Source organism: Fulmarus glacialis, unplaced genomic scaffold (assembly GCF_000690835.1).
Source record: "Fulmarus glacialis isolate BGI_N327 unplaced genomic scaffold, ASM69083v1 scaffold33124, whole genome shotgun sequence".
NCBI classification, from domain to species: Eukaryota; Metazoa; Chordata; class Aves; order Procellariiformes; family Procellariidae; genus Fulmarus; species Fulmarus glacialis.
In genome coordinates, this window is record NW_009209507.1 from 1,354 (window position 1) to 28,474 (window position 27,121).

The 27,121-nt window shown below is 39.2% G+C and overlaps 1 protein-coding gene across 1 annotated transcript; it reads right to left on the bottom strand.

Annotated features, from left to right (window-relative positions):
- Positions 1-596: 596 nt before the first annotated feature.
- On the bottom strand, positions 597-26,679 carry LOC104076112 (transient receptor potential cation channel subfamily V member 6-like). The gene is made up of 15 exons (XM_009576854.1): positions 26,549-26,679; positions 16,795-16,892; positions 15,454-15,576; positions 14,364-14,504; positions 13,721-13,819; positions 13,324-13,499; positions 12,292-12,438; positions 6,804-7,016; positions 6,381-6,467; positions 5,169-5,245; positions 4,705-4,870; positions 4,370-4,436; positions 3,504-3,772; positions 2,346-2,452; positions 597-870 (listed from the first exon to the last, which is right to left on the bottom strand). Exons 1-15 carry the CDS (start codon positions 26,677-26,679, stop codon positions 597-599), a joined length of 2,175 nt encoding a protein of 724 aa, XP_009575149.1.
- Positions 26,680-27,121: the final 442 nt, after the last annotated feature.

A 27,121-nucleotide genomic window follows, 5' to 3' on the forward strand; every position in this document is an offset into this window, starting at 1 on the left:
CCGAAATAGCAATGTTGAAAATGCAGCTAATAGAGACTGCCTTTCTTCAGAGGACAAAATCTGCCAGGCCCTGAATGCCAGCTGAGTAGTTACAGTCCTTTTAACCATCACAGTGTCAGCAACTACCTTCATTCCTGAGCTTAGTTACAGGGGTTTTTTTCAGTACTGTACCAAATCATAAAACAGAAGTTCAGTCAGCTCTCTTTGCTATGAGAGCATTGGGATTTTGTGAAACTGGAGGGAGAGATTATACTGTATGTCTAGGAGAGGGCTTACTGATCACTTCTTCGTAAATGGATGAAATCCAATTGCTGGCTTCTTTTGCTCATTTCTGTAGGGCATCACAAAGCATAACAAACCGCCACAGAGAAGCCCACCAGCTTGGTGCAAGTATCAGTGCAGCAGCAGGGACACTTAAAAGTAGGAGGGAAAAGACTGGATTCATATATCATAGCATAGATGCCATGAACTGTTCACCATGAGAGTTCTTCAAGGCTGATGAATGTGTGTAACATGCTGGAGTGTGTATGAGCAGTTGGAGAAGACTACTGTTATGGCAAAAGTGATCCGTGTTGTGGAGTAAAAAAAGAGGCTTCTTAGACATCATAGACCTCCTCTTCCACGGCATGACCAACCTCTCCGTGAAGTTGGTGGAAGGTGTTGTGCCTCAGGATCTCCCAGCCACGGTGAGAACTAGTCCTGGATGTGCTCCGTGACAATGACAGAGCAGACAGTTCCTTCTTGTACAGGATGTTCCTATTGATTTCCAGCTTTTCCAAACCTTTGTCATTGGTATCCCTATCCTGAGCCTTAAATGCTTCTGTGTACCTTATCATCTTGTGTTTGTTGGGATCAACCCTGTCCTCAACTCTGTAAGAGGATTAAAAAACATGAATGAAGTAGAAACATGCCAGTTTATCAACAAAACCAAGCAGCCACAAGAAGCAAGCCCCTCCCAAAAATATGCCTACTGACCCAGACATTCCAGAAAATCTACACAGAAACAGGAGACTGATTATAGGCGTGGTGCTAGCAGCTGCCAGCACACAATTATCTCCTAGACTTGCATCCCCGTCATTGACTTCAGTATCCTTATCTGCCCGTGGTTTCCTGTGCTTTAACTCGTTTCCCAGTCATGATTTGCCCTTTCCATTTTGCCAGCTGTAAGCTATTGGCAGACCTACCCCACCAGACTCCAGTTCCAAATCCTTTGTATATGCGTGTATATTCATGCATTTCCTTTGTTCTTGTCTTTCCTCCTCTGATACTCCATGGTTGCTAGCCTCAGGATGTCACTTATCTTTTGCTGAACTTTTATTTAACTGCTCCGCTTCCACCAACCCTTCTGTACATTACTTGTAACTTGTCTTCTGAAGTACTATCCCACACTATATACAATGAACATACATGTAATTTGAAGAACTAGATCACACCAACACTCTTTTCTCATAGCATCCAATGAAGAATTGTTGCTGGGATATTGCTCTTGCAAAGTTGTATTCTGCACCTTGGACTGAAGATGTTGCATATTGGTACCATTTTAGGTCTGCTTGTACTGCCCAGCAAACCTGAAAATCCACAAGGTTCACTTCTCTGCTAAAACCTGCAGAAAGTCCTATTTCATACAGCCACCACTCCCCCTTCTGGCTTTATCAGCAAAAGGTGACCCAGTTAGAAAAGGCACATGGCCAAACAAAGTTTAATCTTTTCTCACCCTGGTATAAATATTGATTAAACTCAGAAATAATGAGGAAACCAGTATTATCTAGACTACAGATAGTTTGTTTGTTATTTCAATGCCTAAACTGAAATCCTGGACTTAAGACTTTGCCACTTGATGCAGTATTTGCGAAGTATAATATAGTTACTAGGTTCACACCAGAAAGAAATCTTGCCTTTAATTATCCTGTTCTGTTTTTGAATAATTTGTAGTGCAGTTCATTGCTGCTGAATGCCTAATTTATTGATTCTGCCTCTGCCATTTCATGCATCTAATAGATAGGGACAGCCAACCAAGCACAGCTGTGAAGCTTTGTGATACTCATTGTAAGAAGTTTGAAAGAAAAATTCAGGCCTTATCACCCATGTAATTTATGGGGTCTGCCTCCTGTAACTACTGGATAAGAAAGCATCAGCTGATTTCACAAGGAATTGCACAGCAGAGCTTTCTGAGGGCAACAATGCTTGTCTATCAATCACTGACAGAAAACAGATTGGGGTCTTTATTCTGGAAGGGAAGGACTCCAAACACTTCTCCCCAGGCCACTGGAAAGCTTTTTATCAACATCCATTCATTGGACTCTTCTTCTGGGATCCTTACGTGCACACACTAGAAGAGAACTCACCTGAGATACCATCGGTCTCCTAGCCCATACTCCCGCCCACAGATTCCAGAGCGAGGCCAGAGACACCGCGGCAGTTTCCGCTCCAGCATGACAGTAGTAGCGACAACCTTTAGTACCAAAAAAAAAGAAAGAACTCGGATGAATTAGGAAAAAAATCACTCTTTCTCAAAATTATCAGTTTCATGAGTACTGACCCATTACTGTACTTCATTACAGCTCCATATGTAATGAAGAAAAATCATAGAGTCAATACTCCATTTATTATAGGGCAATTCACTATTTTAGTCCTAACTGTGCCATGTTTTGAGGAAGCAATGGTGCTCTTAAAACACTGTTAAATTTCTTTCCTTTTATACCTAATGGCAATGAATAGGGTAATTAATTTGCAAGCTAGAAAAGAGGACAGTATTTATATCTGCATTAACTATCATCAGAACTTACCAATGTGGCCACACAACTACGTTTAACCATTTCACTTATTGCTTTCTTACAGAAAAACACTAGGAAATCAGTTTCCTGTTGAGCAGCTATATAACTGATCTGGCTGAATTTTTTTGCCTTTTGAGCAAGAGAATCAGGCCAACTTCTTTTAATGGATCTAAAGACGTTACTGACCTAATTGTAATCATTACCTTGCATTCTATCTCCCCTCAGTCAATCCCTATAATTATAATTTAACTTTCAGTTACAGAGAAATGTGATTTGTAAAAAAAGATGTAACTTTAATTCTATTTAACAAGAGATTCCATGTGTAAGGAACAAATAATAGGGAGACACAGGATGGACAAGAAAGGCTGCATGGGCTTCTAGCTGCTGTTTGAAATAAGGTAGGAATACCCGCAGGGCAAAGATATACTGGAAGAGAGTTTCACATGGGAAGTTGTGCAGAAGAGCAGTCTTGCACTTAGACACCTCAGACTCATAGAAAGGATGAAAGACATTTGGTGGTTGATGTACAGAAACTATAAAACAGAATTAAAAGGACATGGCTTATTGTATTAGCCCCTGAGAAAAGTGAAGGCCAGGGAAAGGTTCTAAAGTACCTCTTTTAGAGCATGGATGTCAGAGTAAGTAATTGCACTGTCTAGCACGTTTTCCCTGGACAACTTTTCCCTTTCTTTATTCAAAGCGAACCCCCTACTACCTAAATTAGATTACCTGGGCTCTCCAGAGCTCATCCTGCTCATGGGCCACTCTCCAGTGGGTGTCACCCATCATGGCAATTAACAAGTTGAGCATAAGAAGGGTGGCAATGATGGCAAAGGCAAAGTATACCACACTGTACATAAAGGGCAGGTCCACATCATAGTTTGCAGGGCCATCAATGATAGTGAGGAACAGCTCAAAGGTGGTGAACAAGGACATGGGATAGTTGTAGAACTGCCCAAGGTTTTCAGGGTTCTCCGTCTGGAAGATGATGTAAAAAGCTAGAGGAGAGCAATGAGGAAAAAAAGAGACAGATAGTTTAACAATGGGAATCACATTCCAAGAGGAACAACAGGGTCCTATCAGAGATGCTGACAACACAAAGTGGTCTGGGAAGGAGTTGCATGTGTTTCTATGCTAGTGCAGTACCCAGCATAATAAGGACAAATGCCTGACTAGAATCACTGGTCTCCATTATAAAATGACACAGAATTACTTTGATTATTTACTTGTTCTCAAAATAGTGATCTTTTCTTCTTCAAGGATATAATAAATCTATGTGTGTTAATCTCATTTTCCAAAGACAAGTATCATAAATGCAGTATGTTTTTAAACCTTGACTTACATATATGTGGAATTGTCTGGATTGTCCTAATTTCTATTACCCTAGAAAGAGCAAGAATTGAAAACCAAACTCATGAGAACAGAAATCAGTACTGTAAAGTGACCATTCTCAAAGAAATAGAAGCTATACATCATCACCACATTTGCCAGCTAACTCAAAGGGCAACCTGAGAATAAGTAAAAACCCACGCGCTTAATTCATATAAAGAAGTTGGCAGGGGTAACGTAATGCTGTTTTCCTTTTGTAGACTCACCTGATGCAAAGCCTAGTATCACCACAGCCATGAGCCAGCAAAAGCGCATAAGATCTCCAAATATCATCTGTAGAGCAAAGATAGAGCCACCGTAAGGCCCAACTGTCCAACCAAGCCACAATGCAACCCTATGTAAACCATTTTCCAGATTATAAGACCGTGAGTCTGCACTAAAGAAAGAATGTGAAAGTCCCAAACCCTCTATGCAGACAAGAACTTGTCCATTTGACATTAATGCTAATCCTGAGGGACAAAAAGTACTCTTTCAGTTCCCCCTATCTGCAAACAGGTATCAGGATGTGTGTAACAAGCCCATATTTGTTTGTGTCTTATACCTTCTGGATCATGATGGTAAAGGGTCCGAGCATCTGGAAGCCTCGTGCGAAGTACATGACATTGCACCATCCTAGCACTAGGGCAAAGGACATGGGCACCACCTCACCAGTTGTGCTGGTGAGACGCATCACCATGGTTACTAGAATCATGCAAGCATACGTGATGCTGCAAAGGAAGAAGAGACAGTGAAAAAAGTTCAGTAAAGGAATCTTACCCTCCTTTTTCCTTTCTTTTCAAAAATTCCGAGACAGGCACACCACCAGCCCCATAGGCAGAGACCTCTCAGCACTACCAACTCTGTCCACTCGCCTGGTTTCCTACACATTAGTTGAGCCAGTAAGAGAAGTAAATCAAGAGAAGGAATACTCTAAAAGAATGGAGAAAGTGACTCATCTGGCAAAAGACAGCAGTGGGGAAAATGAAAGACAATATATTTATTAGACTTAAAAAGTGGTGTACTTACACAATTATGTGAAAAGGCCCTCCTAGGATGGTTTGTCCAAAGTATTTCGCTGCTCCAACTCTAAGGATATCTGGGATCTAAGAGAGACATCCTATTCACTTTAGGACTTAGATGGATTCCATTATACTATTAAATTTCATGGTAACCACCAATATTCACAGGATCTTGGAGCCAGCAGCATCTGCTTTGTTTGCTGGTTCACAGTTTGATTTCTATATCACTTTAAAAACTGAATGATTGAGTCATGTGGGCCCCTCTTGGGATGTGACAGAGATCGCTGGAAAATCTAAGAACGCTTGGGCAGATTGAGAGACTTTGGTATGTGGCAGAGAGATGTTGCAGCACAGGGTTGTGAGCCTGAAATTCATATAGATTACTGAGACGAGACCAGACAAACAGCTGAGCCTCAGAAGTGAAGACAAAAAAGACCTTCTTGGGGAATCAAAGGAGTTTGTTATAATTCAGACGCACTGTGTTAATTGTAGTGTAGACCCAGAGTCCTGACCAAACATAAGAAGAAAGACCTGTCCTTCTGGAACATACATAGGCAGAGAGAAAGCTGTTTACAAGCCCCATTTTACTTCACTTCACCCTGACATCGTCATTTGAGTTTTCTCATATAAAAGTTTCAGTCTTCTATTTCATATTATAATAAAATCAAGTGGTGGATGTATTTGTTTTAATTTAAAGAACTTTGGGGGTTTTTTTTTTTGGAGAGTTCATGGTAAGGAAAACACCTAAACATGTCCACCTCAGAACTCCGGTTGAGTAAGGCTCCTGTTACAGGCCCATACAGTCACTGTTCTCCACTGCTCCATACTCACAAAAATCAGTTCAGCCAGCACTCCTAAACGTATGAGTAGTTAGGGATGCTGGGTGAAGAATCTCTAAGAATCTCATGCAACAGCTGGGATTCAGCTGGACCCACAGATGGTGCTAATGGGAACTGTGGTATTACCCTGATAGTATTTGATAGCGTGGCCAGTCCTTCTGATTGCTTCTTCCACACCTGGAGTCTTACTAGTACATTGTCACCATCTTTGTTTCATCCAATAGATATTGTTGACAGTGTCTATTGCCATAGGCATATATCAAAGCACTTAGACTAAGCAAACAACCCCTACCAAGTTCTGAGCACAAACTCCTGTTTGTCTAGTAAGTAATACCTGTCTTGATTAAACTCAAGACTATATAACTCACTGTTTCTCTTACCTCAAGGATCAAAATTACTACAGCTCCAATGACTGTGATCAGCTCCCCCACCAGCCTCAGCTCATCCTCATATGTCATATATGATTCCTGAAATTAAAAAGAAAAGCAGTGAAGGGAAATTAAAATTAAATTTTAAATGAAGTGAAAGGAAATTAAAAAAGAGGATGGGGGAAAAGAAGGCCCACTATTAGTGAAATAAACATGACTAGGCCTGACAAGGCCACAGGAACCAGCCCAGCCGCCGCAACGGAGAACAGAGCATACCCCATGTTCCTCACTGACAAAAGTCAGCTGGCAGAAAGAGAGAAGGAGGACAGATGCAATAGCTGGCAACTGGGAAAGACTTGGACTTTCCGGTTAAGTAGGTTAGATTAGAATTGCCCAATGCTGCCTATGGGGCTCTGACTCCTATACACACAGTACCTGCAGCATTTTCTGGACATAGATTGTATTGTCTCTGCTGCTTGTTTTGTTGCCCATTCGGGGTTTCAGTGGTCGGTAGACGCAGCACATAGTGAAGCAGACCATGTAGAGTATATAGAATAAAGCCAGGAAACAGAAATAGGGACGACCATACATATTCCACTTCAGGCTCACCAGCTCCTTCACAGGTGTTAGGTCCAAGATCTGGCGTGCCTGAGAAAGATAGAAAGAAGGAATTAATTGCCATAAGGACATTTGTTTATAAGCATCATTCACACTGTTTCCTGGAAGAATGTTAAAAAACTACACTCACCTACTGTATTGAGCATTAGGATGCTGAATTTATTTTGCAAAAATGGAATGCTCAAGTGGGTTTGGATTTGCTCAGTTTGCCAGTAAAGAGCTTTGAAAAAAGGTAAAAAAATATATCCTGCAGAGAACAGCTTTTGAGTAACAGTGGGAAGTGCAAGAGAAGCATGTTAGATGATAGTGGAATAAGTTTGTTTTCTGTGTAGGCCTGTAAGCATATAAACATTTGAGACAGACCTATGATCTAGGTCCATGAATGCAAATATATGAGGATGTGTTACAGAAAATAAAAGGTATTATTATTAACTAATTATTATTGTATTAAGATATATACATATTAGGGGTGGGCTAACTTTACAGTATCAGAAAGTTTATAGATCCTCTGAACTGTAGGGATTCAAATATGTACAAAACTACTTCAATTCATGAATTGTCTTTTACTGTAACTGGAATCAATTTTGAAGAACGTTTTGTGTTAAGCAAGACAGCACAGTGCACTTTACAGCAGACAGATACTCTCCTCTGCATAAAATATACATCATTATTAGAACATAGAATTGAAAATAAGGTAAATTGGTTCCTATTTTCAGCTACAGAAAAAAGTTTCTGTGCAACCTTGTGAAATTCACTTAATTTTTTTCTCCAAATTGGAGTTCTGCATTTATACACATAAGTTAACGTTGGTTTCAACAGCTATTTCTATCAACTTCACTTGCATTTGTGGAAACTCCTAATCTCTAGGAAACGTATCAAAAGGTCCTTTAGATTATTAGCTCTTTTTGAAAAACTGACACTGATATTACCATAATTTAGCAGGAAATCTTTGGAAAGATTTCCAAAGTTCCTTTATTTCTATCTGAATGCAGCCCGTTAATGGACTGGATTTTCAAAAGTTTTCACCATTCAGCTATGATGATAAAAACTGCAGTATACCTGCAGTGAGATATACTGTGAAAAAAACCAGGCTCTTTCAACTTGCTTCCTTTAGATTATTTATATCATATTCAAAATTTGGGTCCTTCTTTTTAGAATCTCAGTGGTGCAGCTCAAATATATCTGGAAGACTACATACATTTCCAGGAATAAACAGAAGCTTCAGTGAGCATCTTGCCAGATATGAAAAATAGTGCTGCTGCATAAATTGCAGTTGTGTTTCTGTCAAAGATCTGCATATATCCCCATACATACTGTGTAGCTGAGGGATTCTATACAAAAAGAAAGCTTCATCAAAAAAAGTTGAGACCATAGTTTTAGAAGTGACAAAGAGGCTCTATAAAAAGTAAGAGCAGTGGAGTTATGAGCACTGGAGGGAAGAATCCTCTCCTATCATACCATTCCATTTCAAAAACTAATAGGAAGAATCCAGAAATTTTCTTAAGTATTTGATCTAGTTGATTTGCACACGTGCATATAAAGAACAAAGAAAATACAGTGAGATGATATGGAAAAAAGAATTCAACGTCTTTTCCTCTGTTGAACATTGTTAATCTATGCTTCTGAGTGAATCTATTGATTTGCTGCTGGGATGACAACTATAAAACTTGGAAAGATCAATGTCACTCCATTCTTTTTAACTGTTTTCCTAGTACAAGATGAAATTGTGGCCACATGAACTATCTAATAAATGTCATTACTTCTTCCTACAAAATTTGCCTCATCTATGTCCTTAGAGTATCACTACTACAAGTAACCCCATCACATAACTTTAGGCACCTAAAGGAGGTATCTTCATTAGTGATGTGGTTATCCTAAGATTTCTCTCCTTGTAGGCAATAGGGTCCTACAAACTGCCATTCCGCTCACCTAAGATCTAAATTGCTTTCTGGAGATACTTAGTTACTTGCGTTTCTCTATCAACCACATGTAAAACTTAGGGAATCTGTATTCCTTAATTAAACACCTCAGTTGGTGATAAAAGTTAGATGGGATGAATCTAGGCCAAGTGCACTTCTTTAGCATAATTTGTCCAATCTGAACACACAATATTGTGTGCAAAAAAGTAATCACTCTCAAGTCCACTCAAAACTAGATGTTCTGCTTAGTAAACTAGTCTGTGAAGAAAGAATGAGCCACATGGGAAAAATGTTAATTTTAGTATGTAATGCACTATTGGGGTGTATTCAACACCATAGTGAGCACTATGCTGATATGAATGAAATGGAAGAGAGAATATTAAGGTCTTTTCATACTGAGTTCTTTTGGTCATAAACTATATAAAGTCCCACTGCAAGGAAGTATGTTCTACAGAAATAACAAATGTTATTTTCAAAGTAGGTGGATGATACTGATTCACGTTATCATGGCCTCCAAGATCTGCAGTAGTTGAAGAGTTAGATCTCTACTTTGGAAATAAATGGATCGCCTTGAAGTATTTTCAAAACAAAATTTTGCATTCAGTTATAAGCCATATTTCTGTTAAAGTGAAAGTAAAACAAAGATATTTTGTTTATTGGCACCTGCAAGCCCAGAAAATCAGCATGGAGTCTTTTTGTGTTTTTCTGTCGTCTCATTATAACTGTTTAGGATCCATTCCCAATCTGGAAGAAATCAGTATAGCTGAACTGAAGCTATAATTGTAATGGTTTCCTACAGTTGAAGAGTGAGCCTGTTAGTCCCTCATCTGTCTTCCCTATATGGAAGTGTAATTTCTATTGAGGTAAGTAGAATATGTAAATACTGAAAGTCTAGAAACAGTACTATAGCTGGTATGCTTATGAAGGATCAAAGTTTGTTTTGTAGGTCAAGGGCCTCGGTCTACTCCAGAGATAGTCAAAAGCAGTTGGATTCAGCTACTTTAAGACAGCCAGTGTTATTTCATTTGCAGTTTCTCTACCTATAAAAAAGGGAAGAATTTATTTGACTGTTCTCACAGAACATATGCAGGGTTCACATGAGCGATAAACTACTTTGCCAAGAATCCTTTCTGAGGTTGCCAACTGAGCGCCAAAATGTCAAGAAGGCCTCTTCTTTAAAAGGGAAACAAAGGCATATATATAACTGATTGGAAATTACGCTCAGTTCTGATGGCATCTTGAGGGTAAAACAAAAGACTAACAACTAAAATTTATCTGATAAACCTTTGAAATGTTTTTGTTGTGTGTGGGAACATAGAACTGAGGATAACAGACTATTTCTGTTAGCATAGCAATACACATCTTTTGTATCAGATGATTTAGGACAAGAAAATCAATCACATTTTTTCAAATGAGATTGCTACTTGTCTAAAGCTTCATGGCTTCTGTAAAGAGATTACATTTTAAGTTTCTGCATTATTATTTGGGTGCTACTTAATTCAATCATCTATATCAAGCCTTCATCTTCTGCTAGAAGACTGATGCTTAGAGCGTAAGTAGGACAAACACAGTGTAGTTTACACCTTGCTTATGAATTTGACCCATACACTTTATTAAATGCTTCTAGACCTGCTTCCTGTTGTAATGTTTAGGGGACCACTGCAATAAGCAAGGAGACATAAGTCAAAGTGGCATGAGTGCGTTACGTTAAAGGAACACTTCTTACTGTACTCTAGATGTTTTCCTTCTTTTGCTACATTGCCCTGTTTCCTCTAAGACAGCCAAAGACAGATTGTGCAAAGTGCAAGGAATATCCCTGTTTCAGTAAATGGACATGACTCTTGAATGGCCTAAGAAATATTCTAAAGGATCAAAAGGAAGTGAGAGATAATGAACCTAGCTAGATAGCCTTAGGTGTTCTGTTTTGTGTAGAAGTCAGTATTCTAGAATTCTTTGCACAGGAGAGTAAACTTCAATTTCAAAAGGATGATATAAGTTTAGAAGCTTACTCTAATCTTCCTGTAGCTTAGTTCCCTTCTATTTTTGCCACTTTTCATCCACTTAAGGGTCAGAAAATGTATATTAGTACCTATTTGTGTATGTATCCCCCTTAACACAAGAGGAACCTGCTTCTGGTTGGGGCCTAAAGATGCTACTCTAGTCCAATACTGGACTGGGAGGGTATGATAGGATGGGGTGACAAATTGCATTCTTCTAGAGGAGACAGCAAACATTTTGGACCAAACATATATCAAATACAAAAAATAATTACTATTTATGCATGCAAAAATTGCAATTACTCATATTTAAGAGCATTCTGGAAAATAAAGAATTCATAATATCTCATGGTATTTGGGGACATCTCATCCTCTGAAATTAGGAATCTTGGATCTGCCTGCATTATTTGTGTTGGGAGAAGGCAGAGGCACAATATTCTTCTTTTTTTTAGGATTATGGTTTAGTCTTCTGGACAACTTCTAAGGTTGTTCTATTTTTTTGACATAGACTTCTTTCCCCTGAATTTCCATATGTATCACCACACATAGAAATTTAGAGAATTTTAAATAAAAGCAAATGAGAGTTTCATAGACTTCCTCCACATTGTGCAAAGCTCTCTAGCAGCTGAAACTTTTGTTAGAGAAGTTTGACTAGAATGTTGATAGATGGAAATAATACAGGATGGGTAGAATTGTGCTAATTAAAGTGTCTTCTGATTTTTTTCCTATCCTATTAGGATTATTTAAGGTGATTACAACTGATAGGGTAGTGTACCTTAAAAGTCTTAAGTAGATCTGTCTAAGCTTACCATTACACGCTGCTATCTATCACTTTATTTATAAAGTAATCCCTTTACAAATTTTTGAGCCTACAGCAGAGATAATTCGCCTACTTTGAGTTGTAACCTGGACAAGAAATGTCATTAAATGAAGAGAAGAATAATAATGAGTGGTTTAAAATGCATTCCAGTTTAGGATTTCTGAACATAGTCATGTCTCACAGGGACATTGTGAGAATTAATCAGCACCACAGTTATAGAAAGCTACTTGCTAGAGCTACTCTAGAGCTTCTTGTTACTGATATCTTTGAGCCTGGTGAAAGAGAGAGAACCCTTTACTGAATCACACAATGTCATTTCCTGTAGCTTGCTCACACTAAGTTCTTTCAATCATCTGCAAGTTTCACACTTCAGGAGAAACTGTGTGTAAAGCATCAGATGTAGCAGATCATTAAAAAGCTGCTACATTTCATGTATTCCCTGCAGCACATGGTACAAAGTCCTTGCTCTATGGATAATATAAAAAAGAGCGTGAACCTTCAAATTTGTCATTCTTCTCCTTTATAATCACCATGGTCTGCACATAGAAAGCATGTGGTGCCCACAGTACCTCTCTCTTCTTGGTTGAGACAATGAGCTCAAGGAAGGACTGATCTTCAGCCCAGGAGTCAATCTCTGTGAGATCATAGAGCACAGTGATCAAGGGGCCAAAGGACCAGAGATTGTACTTCCGCTTCTGCATAAGGTATTGAAACATCTGAGGAGAAAAGAAGGGTGTGGAGGATATCAAAATTTTCCAGTGTATAGTGTATTTGCAATGAAAACAAATGAAGTTGTTAAAACCCCTTAATTACAATGTATCTTCCTTGAACTTGGTAGTTGTTGTGGTTTTCATATCTCTCAGGAACAATTATAGCAGGTTAAGAAGTGGAAGAACTTTTTCTGAATCCCATTTGATTATTAGCTCATGCTCGAGGTAAAGGATGAGTGATTTCTATTCTAAATTCTAATCAAACTGCTAAAGTTATTTGACACAGTTATGCACCTTGACAATAGATTTCATATGGAATTATATGTTGATTAGAAAAAAAATTTCTTTTATGCTCTTCTACAAGTTATCAGGAAAGAGGTGTAGCAAGGGAAATGATCCCGTCCTTTGTGAATCTACAGAAGAAACACTAACCATCTTTGTCTTTTTGTTAAGGGGAAGGATGAGAGTTTACATTAAATATTGAGGTTTTGACTGTGAATAAATGGCTGTGGATACCTGAAGAAGTTTCCTGTGTGTCACATGTAGGGTAATGAAATCTAGACAACAAAGACAATAATTTCAGTGAGAACTTTTAAAAAATTACTTGGAGTGGATCTTTCTATTAATACCTGTTTAACACAAATGCTTCAAAAATTGGGTCAAAAGATCTATTCTTTAAGCACTCGTTTCTTTCATTAAGATAAAGAAATTTCTTATACAGGTTTTCTGGTCCTACGTGAGACTTCTGGCAAAAAAAAAGAAGGACTTGTTATGTATCTTCTACCCACTAAGAACATGCACAAAGTCGCTTGGTCTGGATGATGTTATTTCAAGTTCTCTGTTTCTGAATAACCTCTTTTGTATGGAGGCAACTGTGTCACTTAAACTCACCACAGTGTTGCCCTCAACTCCAGCCAGTTTGAATGGAGTAAGCCCCTCATTGTTAGGAATCAATTCAAGTGATCCTGGTCCCTCTTTGTTCCTGTCATAGGAAAGTATCAGGCTGTACATGTGGCAGGCAAATGTCTTATTAGGTTGGAGAACCAGGATGTGAAGAACAGTGTTACCTATGAAGGAAGCAGACCAGAAAAAGTATATGGAATAGCCCAGCCCTGTGCAGAGACTGGCAATTGACTGATGCCATTAACAGCAGCTTTCATTTTCCTCACATCCCTCATCCCACAGCTGTTTGTAATGAGAGAAAAATATGTGCGTGCACAGATGACAGTGTCTGATTTGAAGTGTCCAGATCCACTGTATACAATTCACTAAGCCCCACAGCACCTACCCAGATAATCTTGGGCTCTAATGTCAGCTCCATTTTCAATGAGCAACTGTACAATTTCCTCATTTCCCACACAGGCAGCAAATGATAAAACATGCTCTCCTGCAAAGAAAGGAATGGGGAGAAACAACATTAAGACCCCAGGAGGCAGGAAAGGTTGAAGCACGCTGAGGGAAAGCTATCCATGCTATGAAGCCAGAGTTTATGAAAGGAAGTGTTACTTCAGGTAACCTGTAAATTTCCTGCCCCACTCCTCATCCTACTCAGAAAGTAAAAGAAGACCTGCCCCATACAACACTAAAAGGAAGAAGTATTCTTTTCAGATTATCTTCATAAGAAGTGTGACAAGTAAGTTGCAGTATATGCTGCCAGGAAGAAATTAAATTTTAATTCTTACGCAATATGTATTTTTGGTATACATGCAAATACATAAAATGTGTATGATTTATACATTTATATTTATGTAGTATTTACATACTCAGATGGAGTCTTACTCTCTGCTAAAAAGTGTGTGACTGATGACACTTGGAGACAGGAACCTTTGCTTATCCAGTTCAGATGGGGACTAAAGCAAACTTCCCTTATATTCCCTCATCACTCTGCTGGTTCCCTCCCATAGCAGCAAGGGGAGAAGATAAGGCTGTACCGAAATAGAGAAGATTCTGGGAGCGGCGCCTGAAGAAGTATCCAGTGGCCTGTGCTGTGCAGGCATTGGCCCCTCTCTTGAGTAAAGCCTTCACCAAAGTGGTGTTCTGGTTCACTGCTGCAATGTGGAGAGCTGTCTGCCCTGGAAGACACAGAAATAAAACCTCACCTTCCAAGAAAGCAGCTTCAGGCTGATCAGTAGGCTGCAGTTCACATTTCACTCATGGTAAATGTAAGTTTTTTTGAACTGCATCCATAGTGGCTATATGATTTAGCTTTGAAGTTGTCCCTGTTGCGTGCAGAAGGTTGGACTACTGATTTTCCAGAGGTCTCATGCTATTTAAACCTTTTATGAATTCATAAAAACTGACTTTACAACCTGCCAAGAAACCCGACAGGATGCACTTTCTAGATTTTTTCTGGGGAAAAACAAGACATGCCACACTCTTCCAGGAAGCATACTGAAAGCTCGTGTCTCTCAGAAAGGATTATGCTTTCCTTCACGGGACATGAAGGCCAGGCCAAAACAAAGCTTCCAAAGAAGACTTGCTCTAATCCATCAAACTAGGTATTAGAATTTTTAAACCCCCATCATTATTATTTTAGTGGTTTCAGGATTCTGTCTGGCATTTCTGTGTAGTTAATCAGAACCATTCTTTAAAAACCTGTCTCAGAGTCTAGACTCAAAAGCAATGGCCACATTTGCTTTCAATCCCTATTCTTTGTCAGCCAAAAAACCTTTTTTTTCTCCTTTCAGAGGAGATCAGGTAGGTGTCCCCTTTGCCACACGTGACTATGGCAGAAAGCAAACTGTACATATCCTTGCAATCCCACTATAGCCAACAGGCCCACCTGTGGTTAAGGGTTTGTTAATTATGCATTTGCATGTTTGCACATGTATGCACCTGGGTTAAATATAATTCCACCTTCCATGAATGGTGAGGAGCCATTTGTATGTTGGTTTTGCTATGTAACAGTTCAGCAATATATTGAACCAGGAACAGTATAAGCCACTTTCATAAATGTACAAGTAGTACTTTCTCCCTCCCCCTGCAGAGAATCTTGCCCATCTTCATGCCCTGAGATGTTACCGTCATAGAGCTCTGATGTCATCCTCTCATTGACAAGCTCTGGAGCTGCTTCCATCAGAGTTACTGCAGCCTCCACATTATCATACAAGGCAGCTACATGAAGGGCGGTCTCCCCCACTGCACCTAAAAACAATAGGAGAAGCATGAGAGTCATCTAGACATTCAACTATATGGGACAAAAGCAGAAATTATTTTATTGGGGTGGAGAATTATGGGAGTGCTAGATCCTCCCTTGAGTACTGCCAGGTGCTGTCTCATAATATGACATAGAATCATATTATCATAGAATCATTAAGGTTGGAAAAGACCTCTAAGATCATCAAGTCCAACCGTTAACCCAACACCACCATGCCCACTAAACCATGTCCCTAAGCGCCTCATCTACACGTCTTTTAAATACTTCCAGGAATGGGGACTCAACCACTTCCCCGGGCAGCCTGTTCCAAGGCCTGACCATCTTTCAGTAAAGAAGTTTTTCCTAATGTCCAGTCTAAACCTCCCTTGGCGCAACTTGAGGCCATTTCCTCTCATCCTATCGCTTGTTACTTGGGAGAAGAGACCAACCCCCACCTCGTTACAACCTCCTTTCAGGTAGTTGTAGAGCGCGATGAGGTCTCCCCTCAGCCTCCTCTTCTCCAGGCTAAACAGCCCCAGTTCCCTCAGCCGCTCCTCATAAGACTTGTTCTCTAGACCCTTCACCAGCTTCGTTGCCCTTCTCTGGACATGCTCCAGCACCTCAATGTCCTTCTTGTAGTGAGGGGCCCAAAACTGAACACAGTATTCGAGGTGTGGCCTCACAAGTGCCGAGTACAGGGGCACGATCACCTCCTTACTCCTGCTGGCCACACTATTTCTGATAGAAGCCAGGATGCCGTTGTCCTTCTTGGCCACCTGGGCACACTGCCGGCTCATGCTCACGGTTACAGCCACATAACTACATAGTCTCTGTCCTTCACCCCATCAAAATCTGAAAGCTGAACAGAGACTTCAGGTGTTTGTAAGTGACAGCAGACTTAGGCGTGAAGTGAATGAGCACACGGCCCTTCCACTGAGCACCTTCCACAGTAAACCATCTCCCTCAGTCCCTCTAGAAAAAAGGCCTGTTCAAGCTGTAAACCTCTGATCTTCACCATTCCTTTAGGGTTTGATGAGCCCTCCAAGTTAGAAAACCCACTTTGTTGCAAAGCTGCTGACATACAGTAGTATGTCTACTTTGCAAGTCAAGTAGTTTGAGTCTACTAATGCAAATGTTTTAGCAAACTAACAAACATGCTACTCTACTCGTTGTGGCAGGCTCTTGCCTTCCCCAAAAACACCGTTTGTCGCAAATAATCGAGTTACCTTTCTGATATATATCACATGTGCCATCAGTGAGAAGTTTCCTAATGGCTGGGAGGTTGTTCTCTTTGGCAGCCTGGAGGAGTGGGGATTCCCAGATCCTGTAGTCAAGAAAAAGTGGCTGATAAGAAACACAGTCAAACACATGGTGCCTCTCTCCAGAGCCAGCACGGCCTTTCCTTGAGACAGTATGTATCTTCAACATTTTCGCTGAAAGATCGATAATGCACACCTAACATCTGAGGTATTTTTTGAATGCAAAAAAAAAAAAGAACTGGCAAAAGCAGACAAATGCCATTCTAAAAACCCAGGTTGTTCATAATCTCTTGACTTACTGACGCTTAACCATATGGTGGCAGCAAAGGGAAAGATAGGAGAAACGAATAACCAAAATGTTTCTGGTTTATATAGCCCACATTTTGAGGCAGAGAAGATAGCGAATGATGGGTCATTCCTGCCAGTAGACTAGTTATCTTAGGAGCCAGAAAAAGCCAGTAGTTTTTTTACACAGCACAATAAATTAAATAAGGGTTGGCATCTGAATTGCTCCCATAATGGATGGAAAAGAAAAAGTACAAACAAGAATTCCCCCTGTGGCATAGCAATGCTTCCTATGGTATAATTAAAAGAATGAGCTCTGAAATGTAGTTGCTTATCATACAAAGTTATGAGGAAAAATTTGAAAGCTTAGCTATACTTTTTTTTCTCTGATGCTGAGGAAATTGAGGAAATTGTTGAGAACAGAAATGTATGCCTGTCCTCGGAAAGAGCACGCAATCAAACAAGTTCCATACTGAACGGTTCACTTATAGCTGAAGAATACCCTTGGGTCTTCCATGAGGGTTTGGGTTATTTCAGTAGATCCTTGGGACTGGTGAAGAATTTACAAGTACAGTCACCAAACTTCACTACAGCAGGGTCCTTTGATGCAAACAGCAGGTCAAGGGAAATGATTCTCCCCCTCTACTCAGCTCTGGTAAGGCCATACCTAGAGTCCTGTGTCCAGTTCTAGGATCTAGGACATACGGAGCTACTGGAGAGAGTTCAGTGAAGGGCCACAAAGATGATTATGGGAATTATGGGACTGGAGCATCTCTCATATGAGGAAAGGCTGAGAGAGCTGGAACTGTTTAGCCTGGAGAAGAGAAGGCTCGGGCGGTTCTTATCAATATGTATAAGTACCTGAAGGGAGGGTGCAAAGAGTTACCTGCAATGCCTGTTTGCTCAGCGTCCAAATAAGCTTTGCCAATGTTCAAAATAATGAGTTGGCCACCCAAAAATCACAAAAAATAGAATAAAATCTACTAATTTGGGGAAAATATTTCTGTTATCCTTGAATATTTTCAGATTTATCTTTTAATTCGTAAAAAGTGGTTTGGGGTGGGGTTTTTTGATTTTTGTTTTTATACAAATAAAGAATTCTAAGCAGTCCAAGTTGAGGAGCTAAAGATTTAAGGGGAAGAAAGACCCTCAAAACCAAAGAAACACCCTACGTCTCATGAATTTTCAGTATGAAATAGAAAGAGATTCCTCTCTCCAGATAGGATAAGTTCAGTTTTAGATCTCTGTTCAAATGCAAATTTGCTTTTATCTCACCTCTACTTTCTTGTAGTACAGATGTTTAATTTGTTCTTAATTATCTAGCATGGCTCAGGTCAAGTAGTAATGCATGATGTGGAATAAGTCTAAGGAACACAGTAGAACAGTGACAAATTCAAGCTGATATGAACAAGGAGAACATCGGCCCTCATTTTCCTACCAGGCCCAGTCTGTCCTTTTACTGCAATCTAACGACCGCCAATAGACTGGTTGTTAGTCTCACACACACACAAAAAGCATGTGGGACAAATACATTAGTCAAACCATACACCTGGAGATATATTCAATGCTTTCTCCTTGTGATGTCCCAGATTTCTTCCTTGAATTCTGGTATTATTTAGTTACAAGATTTTGGGGATACAGTTTATAGGGCAAACACTATATAAAGCAATAGGTGTTTTGCATTAAGTGATAACACTGATGTTAGAATACATTATCTGTGAATATAACTCCATTATAAGCCACAAGAAAACCCACATCATAGAAAGAGAGAGACAGAATGTAAATGGCCTATTGCACAAAATGTTTTCTCAGAACTTGTGCTTATTACGTAGAGGATAATTTAACAATAAAACCATAGGAAAACAGGCAACATAAATTCTGTGGCTTACAGAAATATATATTTCTTGCTTTAAATTATTCTTTTATGAACAATAGAATCTTGAAGCAAAAAAAAATTATTTGATATGCCATTATCTCTGGATTTAATCCACCTGAAATGTGTGAGTTCTGCACACCTTTATAGCAGAAAGATACTGACACACTTGAGAGAACTTGGGGGATAAAACAAAACAAAGAGAAGTATCAGAATTACATTGACAAATAGGAATCATTTGATTTACATCAAGTGTAAATTAGTGGGCATGGGCTACAAGTAATAAAACCATAACTGAACATTATATTTATCATTCCATAAAAGGAGCATTTCCTGTCACCAACAGCACCCCATTATCTAAGTCACTAGAAACTAGACTAGGAAAATCGCTGAAGAACAGAGGAGAAATAAAAACATTCAGAACATAAAGAACCATCCTGAACAAACGAGGGAGCCATTCTGAGGTATCTTTATGTGTCCTTCAAACTCTTAGCCTTGCTGCTTTGAGAAGTATTCTTTCTTTAGCTTACTCATGTGTCGTTGCATTAGTTGCTAATTACAAGATGATTTGATGCAAACATTGCATCTAGGATCAGAGAAATAGGAACAAAACAAAGAGGCACTCTGAGCAAAAGTTGTAAGATTCAATATCAGTGAAGCAAGCTTGCCGCCTCTGCCATTATTTTGGCTGAGAAAGATTCCGTGTTTCTGGAGAATGTAAGTTTCAGATGCAGGAAGTGGGAAGGAGGTGGGGTTTCAATAGTATAAACAATGCTACAATTAATATGTTGATGCTTTACTGGGTAGGTCTTTATCCCTCAAATGACCTCAGAGAGGAGGAAGGATTGGGCAAGAGACAATGTAGGAGGACAAAAACACAATACATTTCTCACAAAATTCTCCAAAGCCCTTGTAAACAATTAATTAAATTACAAGCCTGCTAAGAGGGAGACACCTAGTAACTACTATACTCAGCTTTCAGAAATTTATGGCAAAATTGTCAAACTTTTCTACTTATTGTAGGAACCTCCAACCGGGTTTAAAGAACCAGAGATACCAGGCCAAACAGCAAGCTGGTGAAGAACCAGCAGTGTTGGTAAATGTCATGGCACACTGCCTCTGATGCTTCAAACTTACATGTTTGTACCATATGCTTTATTTTTCTGTCCCATGATTGAGGAAACATTTTACTCTCATTTAAAACATACCATTAAAATTATAAACTCATTTTTAATATATTACAGCAATGTGCTGAGCATATAAATGTCAAGTATTAGGTGAGCCAAAATCACCAATATAAAAAACCAAAATCACCTGATTCTAGAACCTTCAAAACATTTTAATTTCTTTAAGTTCAGCATATTTAATAAATTTTCTTTCTGAGCCATCAAACACAGCATGAATTTTACATTTCACAATTCTAGTTCCTGTGTGTCAAAGCAGCAGCAGGTAAAATCTGTAACTTAGTCTCTTAACAGAGCTGCCTATAGTAGATGCTTAGTTTCCGTAAAGTGCCATTATGTCACTGGATGGAGAGGGTGGCTTTCAGAGAATGATTCAGCAGAGACCTATTTAGGCACTCTGAGAAGATAATTCAGCACATCTAAGTTACGCTCCAGTTCTAAATCATTCTTTTCATCAGCTATGGAGTCAAGGGACACTAAGCTCCTAATTTAGCCAGCTAAATTAGGTCTTTAACACTAGGCAGTACTGACATGGCCTTATAGGATCAGTTTAGGATAAGCACAGCTACATAGCTACCCAGTAGTTCTGATGGGCAATGAAAACCACAACAGTATCCACCTGGAAGGGCTCCTAGTTTGTTCTTACTGAGCTAAGGAATGTAGCTGTGTTGAGGCACTTACTAAGCCTTGATCATGCATTACTATCAGTCACTTTTCTTAACAGATGATTCAATGATATGCTCAGGAAGCTGTGAGTTGTTTTTCAATACAGGTGAGGACAAAGTCAGGAACACCCGAAAATCCATTGTGAAACATAGAGAAGATAGAATGTAGGTCAGATTCTGACTGAAGGAGTCATGTAAAATAGTTTTAAACAAGGTTAAGGATTTCACAAGCACTTTCTGCTGGTAATATGTACCCTTTTGGATTTACAGCTTCTTAAGCACTTCTTTTGGAGTGCATCCTGCTCATTACACTTATGAAAAGATAAAGAATGCAAGGACAAGTCCATAAGTCTTAAATCTGTCATAAAAAGAAGAATTTGGATTTATAGGGTTATTCTTTTAAAACAAGAAAATATGTTAAATATGTGAACTGTCTGGACAACAACCAATCTGAAGCTTCTTTTTCAAGACTGAGCTCACCACAGGTGCAACAGAGCATCTCTTTCTCCTCTTTTTTTCCCTTCTCAGATTCTACTACTTGAGTCATTTACTGTATGGAATTTTCCTAATGTTTGCTCTAGTTTAAGTTTGGCATCTCCTAGCTTCATGCTTTATCCCCATAGCTATGTCAGTTACTGAGGGTCTAAAGCAATTCTTTCTAACTGAGCTGTAAATTCACCAGCAGGATATTATTTGAGCTTTCTTTTCTTTCCCTGTTGTGCTGCTCAGAATATCCATGCTCAACACTCCATCATGAAATTGCCAAAGGAGACTCATCTTCTCCCGTCCTTCTGCTACTACATAAAAATGTATGCAAGACTTCAGGAGAGCAGAGGAGCGCTCAGAGGAAGCTAACCAGCCAGAAAGAGGATCAATGCAATCATCTGACAAGATGTTAAAGAATGAATTAGGAAGTAATAGAATGAAGTGAAAAGGAGACAGATAAGAGGGGCTTGGACAATCAGCGCAGGGACAGGGTCAGCAAATTTCTTCAGCACTGACAGCAAGACTCAGAAAATTAACTGGAACCTCTTGTGCATGTATGTCAAAGCCCCTTCAGCTGACAGTAAACAGAGCTTCTCTGGAAATAAATTAAACAGGTTACTACTACTTGCCGATGCTACTAGACAAGAAACTGATAGGGAAGTCTTATCCCTTCAGATATTTAGCTATCTACCACACTAAACAATAGAAATCTTGCTCAGTCGCTTCCAGCAGGGCAATCTCCTTGCATTAATCTCCTTTTTCAAATTCTGCACCTGAGAGCATCCTAAGAATAATCTCATGCTAGAACTGGATTAACAGTTCAGGAGATGTTAGTTATTATTTATTACCACTGAGTTATTCATAAAACAAATTTGTTCTCTGAAGTATAATCTCATCTTGCATCAAAACTTCCAACCCTCTTCAATAGGAATTTTCTTGCAGTTTTATTCTAGGTTGTGTTCCTTACCCTGTGTCTAATTAGTTTTCTCTAACAACTTTTTAATTTGGGGTGGTTTTTTTTCAGAACACAAATTTCATGTTTACTTCTTCACAAGGAAACCTATAGCCAAGTTTAAGAAGGCAAATATCTTCCTACATTTATAAGCCTAAGCCATGTCTTAGGCACTGAGGTCAGATGTGTGTATGTCTGTGCATTGTTGGGGAAATGTGAGTTCTGGAGGATCTTTACACTTGTGAAATTAAGGAGGCTTGTTTTCTACTATTAGACTCAAAAAATTAATTAGGATGAAGGTGTAACAGCATAAGAAAAGACCAGAAAGGCTGCCAGTGATGCCTTTGACTTTATTTTACATGCAGCAGCAGAGTTTCCAACAGGCTGTTCTTTGCATCTTGACTACTCAGAAGCACTGTTACTGAAACATATTGCAAATGAAGTGGTGGAACCGGGAGCTGGCATCTTTATTTCACTGTCATCTTTGGGAGCAAAGGAACCAATTAATACCGACAGGCATTGTGGATTTTAAGACAGGAGAGTCCTACGTTAATTTGTGCACTGAAAACTCAGTAATGTTTAGACAAATGAACAGCAGAACTATGGTGACATCTCTCATTCGTTACCAGCTTGAGAAAAATTTGTCTAGAAGCTGAAGGCTCTCTGTGTCCCTGTACAACTCTTAAGCAATTTTTTTAATAGCATTAGGCTGAGCTACTTTTTATTTGTGCCGTGTTTGTTTTCAGGGTAAGCAAAACACTTCACTAATATGTCTGTGAGATTAAAGAGCCACAAAAAGATTTGGAAACTAAAGGGAATATAAAGTTTTTATTGCGACATGTTTGGAATGACCATAGCCCTCTGCAAGTTATGCAAATTGTCCCAAGCACCTCTAATGCATTATTTCTCATAGCACAAATTTTTATAGTTAACTAATGTGTAAAAATGCTTTGTTTTGGTTTTTGTGTGGGTTTTTTTTTAAATATACCACACAAGTCAAATGTTTTATTGTCATTAGAATAATTAAGCCTCAGAGCATCCCACGAAGGCCAGGTGATACCACTAATCCCTAAGCAGCAGCTGTGAGAGAGAAGAGACACACAGAAGATAAATATTTTATCAAAGTTATAGAGGCAAGAAAGAAAAATATAACATAATTGTCCTGGATCCATGTACCCACTTGCTCTAATTTATTAGTTATTTTTTATGAACAGTCCAATTCTCATATGGTGGAATTTCTAAAATTACATGTCAGGTAGATTTTGTTCACATTTCCTTAGAACCTCTTACACTGAAAGCCAGACTAAAAAAAATAAATCAAGCAATGGCTCTCATAATTTCTGGAAGATCTATTAGACTCTGACAGGCATGTGATTCCTCTTCACCTCTATCAGGCCTGAATTTTCCTAAGTGTTTATCTCTTTGTTCCCCATGATTATGAACTCTCCTGAGTTTTTAGGTTCATATGCTCCAGGCTATGTAGATCCCAGAGTTTACTTCCAAAGATAATTCTAGAAAGGACATATGAGATATGACCACTGTCGCTGGGACTCCACACTGAGCTACAGGCTGTTTAAAAAGGAGAGTCTTGAACAGAAAGAAACCAGCAGAGTAAAGCAAAATAAACTCAAAGTCCTCTTTAATATTAGGAGATTGTATCATATTTCCTGAACTTGGATGTCCCTTTGAGAAATGTTATACAGTGCAGGATTAAGCCAAAGAAATCCTTCTCTATGGATAATGCTGAGATCAATGGCCAATAAGATTCAAAGAACTATTACACATGAAGAAAGAGAATGAACAGCAATTCCAGTGAAGGTGAGAACTACCAAACCAGTTAGCTTTCAGGTATTGTCATCAACAGTTGTAGGACAGGAAAAACCATTGTTCTTCTCTTGCAGACTTTGTGTGTGCAGTCAGAGCATACTAGTTAAATAGTAACATATTTACCACTGGCTTTCAGTAAGATAATATAGAATTTAATTGCTGCTTATTACTGTATGTATTCCAGCACCATTAACACTAAGAAGAACTCAAGCTGAAGCCACAACACTGCAATTCCACACAACGAAATGACAGGATGAAGTAAAAGCCCTCTTGGCTTACAACAGTTTTTCCACCAAAGCAAAGGTTTTATAAGAGTAGTTCCCATACACAAGTCACCACAGAAGGTTTTCCTGTTGTGTTTTTCTATCTGTACGTAATTAAGAATATGAAAGCAGTAAAACTGATTCCAGTCCTCTGCAAAATGTTCATTTTCTTTCTCCTCAAACTCTGAGCATCTCTGGGGACAAGAAAGGAAAGAAAAGAGTAGGATAATAAAAGGGAGGAACGGTCCTGTCCTTCTTTAGGAAAAGAGTATCCACATATTCACACCATGTAATTTCTGACCAAATAGCAGAAGGCTAATTTATGTTAGTTGAAAGCTGTGGGAAACATATAGACCTAAAATGGAAGAGAACAATTTTGTCCCCATGCAACTCTGATTTCACAGACAATGATATCATATGCACTACATGTGTGTTGCTACACAGACTTATAAAGAAACACAGAAATGTTAGTTTGGGGGACCACTGGGGTTGTACTATAGTGATCTAAGAGAAGTTTATGAAGAAAGGTTTATATGCCTAACAGTTTTTCTGTTTTCCCCTATCAGTAGCAACACCCAGGATGTTTATGGGCTTGCAGCACATGATTAATGAGGATTGCCAAGCAAAAAGAAGGTTGAATGGCAATCTAATAGGAGCCTATGTGAAAGGGAGCAACGAAAAGGAAGGGGCCAAACCCTCCTTGGTAACAGCAGATGGTAAAACAAGGGGCTACAACATCACATGATGATTTTGGAGGTTTAGGTTGAACATTAGGAAAAAAACTTTTTCACTAGGAGGTTACTATAACACTGTAACAGGTACCTAAATATATGGTGGAATCTCTGTCCTGGGAGACTTTCAAGACTGAGGTAGACAAAGCCAAAACAATGTGATTTATTGCTGGCAACAGTCCAGCTTCAAGCGGGAGGTTAGATAGAGACCTTCGGAGGTCCCTTCCACATCTCTATGACTTAAAAAAGTGAAGATAATGTTGTAATTATAAAAATATTAATATATTTAGACTTTTCTTTTGCACACATTCATTTGGATATTACAGAATCTGCTGAGAACTTACTTTTCAGTTACCTGTGATGCTTTTCATGAACATATAAAAATGTTAACACTTCGGCATTCTATGGAGACACTATCATTTCCACTGTCCCTCCATTTTAAGTGTATTTAAGTCCCACTGCTCTGAAGTAAAATAAAACAGGCTTTTGTTATTTGGTCAGGAGTTAGATGATGATATATGTAAGTTCTTTCATATGTACATTTGTCCCTCCTAAGGTACTATCCTACTTATTTCTATACATGTATGTGTGTATACATACATATGTGCAAATAGCTAGATAGATTTTGTCCCACACAGCCACCTTTTTGTCCCCAGAGATGTTCAGAGTTTTGTGAGGAACGAAAAAACAAATTTTACAAGGGACTGGAAGCAATTTGTTATTTGAGTACTGCAGTTTTTATGCATGCAGAAATGACAAGGAACAATGAAAAACAGATTCAGCTGGATTTCCATGAATACTCCTGCATTCCTGTGTGTGGAGGGAGCAACCCTGCACAGCAGTAACAAACAGCCTTGATTCAGTATTTACATGTGAAGACACAGGCAATCTTCTTGATAACTAAGGTCTAAGAGGAGTCACTGTACATGTTGACACCCAGGCCATGGGGGTGAGAAACAGCAGTCCAACCCAGGAAGTGACTGACCACCAGAATGTGGAACAACATTAAGTCCACTCTATCCCACAGTAAGGGCAACCTTTAGACAGACAGAAAGCAGAATCCTTGCAAAAAAGCCATCATTTCAGCCAACTGCAGCATATACGTCACATACACTCTTAATAATAATTTAAAAAACCAGAAAAACCCTCATGCATTTTCTTGTGAGCTTTACCAATGAAGCAGGAAAGACAAGAGTATACATTATCAATTTGTGACTGAAGTCCTGCGCTCAGGGTAATTCAATTGCGACCTAGTAAACCCACCTGTGAAAGCAGATAAGATTGGAACTCCAGAAGCATTCCAACTTGAAAGAAGAAATCTGATAGAGAAAAGTGCTCCAGGGTTGTTTAAAGTTTATCTACTGGCAGAAAAGCCTAAGGGAAAAGAGTGAGAATCAGCTACAGGGAGAGAGCAGCAGAAGAAAGGGAAGACAAGAAGGCTGAAATGCACTGTACCTTTTCTGCTGGAGTAAGTAGATTTCATCCAGATGTTTATCCCAGGATTTTTTGCCTTGCAACTTCTGACTTAGTCCATTCCAGATCCGGAAATAGAAGGGCTTGCTATCCCCAAATAAAGGTACCCCCATAGCACGTCCCTTTTTCTCTCTCACCTAGCTGCCTGAAAGCCAGCAATTCCCACTTTGAAAAAAGTCAGGGAAGGCTCACTACAGGTCACTACTCCTCCACCCCCAGTCTGTTACTTACAGAGGAGACTGTCCGTCAGCTGCATCAGCTGATCAAAGTACATGTGAAAACACAAAATAAAATCACTTGTCCTTAGCAGACCATACCTTGAGCCTCATCAAGTACTTAGTTTCCAAAATAGCCCAACCCAAAGGTGTGTCTGATTTAGAAGTAACTCACCACCAGCCTTACCCCTCACAAAGACCCTATACAGCACTGAAAAATTCATACAGCATCCATGTCCTAGGCTTCTAGTGTTTAGTTTCTGAAGTCTAGAATTTAGAAGTAATCATCCTCCTTATGTGTCTCTGAATTCCTCTGGAAAGCAACATCTAAGCAATTTTG

Excerpts from the sequence above, each read along its gene's own strand:
- LOC104076112 (XM_009576854.1), bottom strand. The coding sequence starts at position 26,679 with ATGGGGGTACCTTTATTTGGGGATAGCAAGCCCTTCTATTTCCGGATC. Across the intron at positions 16,893-26,548 it reads TACTTACTCCAGCAGAAAAG|GATCTGGGAATCCCCACTCC; the intron begins GTACAGTGCATT and ends TCTTGACTACAG. Across the intron at positions 871-2,345 it reads GGAGACCGATGGTATCTCAG|AGTTGAGGACAGGGTTGATC; the intron begins GTGAGTTCTCTT and ends ATCCTCTTACAG.